The 2,331-nt window shown below is 37.2% G+C and overlaps 1 protein-coding gene across 1 annotated transcript; it reads right to left on the reverse strand.

The window, feature by feature from the left end:
- Positions 1–630: 630 nt before the first annotated feature.
- Positions 631–1,566, reverse strand: LOC149038073 (melanocyte-stimulating hormone receptor-like). Its single transcript, XM_089186431.1, has one exon. It carries the CDS (start codon positions 1,564–1,566, stop codon positions 631–633), a length of 936 nt encoding a protein of 311 aa, XP_089042557.1.
- Between the last annotated feature and the right edge of the window lie 765 nt (positions 1,567–2,331).

The following is a 2,331-nucleotide window of genomic DNA, read 5'->3' on the forward strand; positions in this document are numbered from 1 at the left end:
AGGCAAAATAAGTTTTTTTAAATCAATACTCCTATTTCATCCCTATTCTAGAAACTTCCCCAGTATTTTTTCTCTATGATTTTAATCGAACCAGAAGCAGATGCGACAAAAAAGAAATGACAGGTAATGAAAAAACGCGCTTTAAACCAGCGTGTGCTTTATAAAATCTCACACCTCACAATTTCCTCGTTGGTAGTAATTAGCAATAAGAGGCAAGGACAATTAAATCTTTGCTATCAGCTAGAAACGATCCATCTCAGATGGAAACGAAGTCAACTCAGAGAAACTTTCGCTGATAAGGTAATGCTTGAGTGTTGCTATCAACTCTGTGCATTTGCTTCGGCAGACTCAAAATCTAAAGTGGAACCCTGCGGTGCATGTATATCTTTCATTCAATTAAGACTTGTTGTATTCATGATAGAGTGTGATAAGGTTGGTTTTTCCATTTCCTTCCCTTCAGTCGTCTTCGTGCGAAAAAGCAGACTTCGTAGAAGCCTCAGACAACAATTCAGTTTGCTATTTATCTCTCATATATTCACATATCTGAATAGAGTTCTAAAGTAATAATCGTGAATCAATAAATATGCTTAGAATGCATAAATACGAGCATAATTTGAAGAAGATCTAACTTTATGAACAGCTAAATCCTTGTCTGATCGTTTGCTTTACTGCTTGTCTCACTTCACTTATTTTCCAGCAGTACAGAAACGGATTTAACGTTGAGTTTAAGAAAGTTGATGTGCCTGCTACACCCCTCATGATGACTAGGTACCATGAATAAGTTTTGCTTTGTCTGATTACAATTTCCAGTAAACCATACGGCAAATAACAAACAACTAATGCCAACTGAACCCACAGTGCATTGTACACTGCCTTTTTGTATTTTGTGGTATTCACTGCATTTGGTTGGTTCGGCTGTTGAACATGATCTTGTATTTGTGCGTGATGATGACTTAGAGCGCAAAAAATTTTCGTGAACGACACAATTGAGATAACGTAGCATAATGGTACAACTGTAAGGCCATACCAAGTTGTTATACGGTGATCTAACTTGTAACATAAAGCAGCGACACTGGATAGAACCCAAAAGGTAACTACAACGATATATGTGCGCTTCAAAGTTACAATATGTCTGTATCTCAGCCCCAATAACAGGGCGAGAAGTCTGTCCACGCTTATGGCCGTCATTGTCAACAAAGACACCCCACATAATACGTGGCTTACGATAAAGGTCGCGGTACTTGTGTATCGACAAGGAATCCAGTGTTCACGAGCACTAAATATCCAGCTGGAAACAGCGAGAGGCTGGCTAATGAGGCCAACCAACAGATCAGTTGTTGCCAGACAACGATAGAAGAGTTTGGACGGCGGATGAAGGGAAGATTCCTTGTGAAGGGCAATAAGGATGAGAGAATTCCCAATAATTGCTGTGATGGAGAGGAGAATGTTGAGTGCTGCGAAAGAAAGTGATTCTTGTTGAAGTCTACTCACCAAAGAGGGAGAACATAGGAGTTCTTCAAATGTTTTTGTCTGTGTTCTACCTGTACTAAAATTTGCTGTCGACATTATTCTGTCACTTGTTTCCTTTTTCTTACAGTTTATCTTTGATTGCAGCAAGAAATGTTTTTTTCTGAACAACATTCGCGGAGCAACGATCACTGAGACCTTAATGACTTGTTTGATAATTTCAAATAAAACTTCTCTACAAGCCTGTCTTATTTACATTGCATCAGGATATGTCTTTTATGTCAAAGAAAAGTAAATGTTTTTTTTCCTTGAAGCCGTGGAGGTGATCAGGTATTATTTATTTTTTTAAATTTTGTAACAAAAAATTATACTCTGAAAAGCCCCGCGGGAACGAGCCATCATTTCACAACACAATATTATTTTTTCACAACATATTTGAAAGACTATTAGAAACTTTGTCTTTTCAGGTAAAAATTCATTTACAGCTAAACGAAGAGGATGGGGTGTTACTCTCAATTTTGGAAGAAAGAGAGCTTTTGATAGATGTCTTTTGCCAATTTTCTTCTTTACACAGACTTTCGAATCGTTTGCAAGTAGCATAAACATCTCCTAAATTCATGAGCATTATGGACACTTTCTCATGACAAAACAAATTCGTTTGTACAGCAGGCCTTGTGACCGAGTCACACGGCAATATGGCGTAATTAATGATTTGTGCAATTTTTTTAGAAAAACAAAGACTTGATATTATTCTACCACTCTACCATCAAGAAACAGATACTTTCAACAGTTCAACCGTCATTACTCCTTAAAGTTTTAGCCCATACTTACATATTACTATGAAAGACAAGAATAAAATAAGGT

The sequence above is a fragment of the Pocillopora damicornis genome, chromosome 11 (genome assembly GCF_964200805.1).
Source record: "Pocillopora damicornis chromosome 11, jaPocDami1.2, whole genome shotgun sequence".
Lineage (NCBI taxonomy): Eukaryota > Metazoa > Cnidaria > Anthozoa > Scleractinia > Pocilloporidae > Pocillopora > Pocillopora damicornis.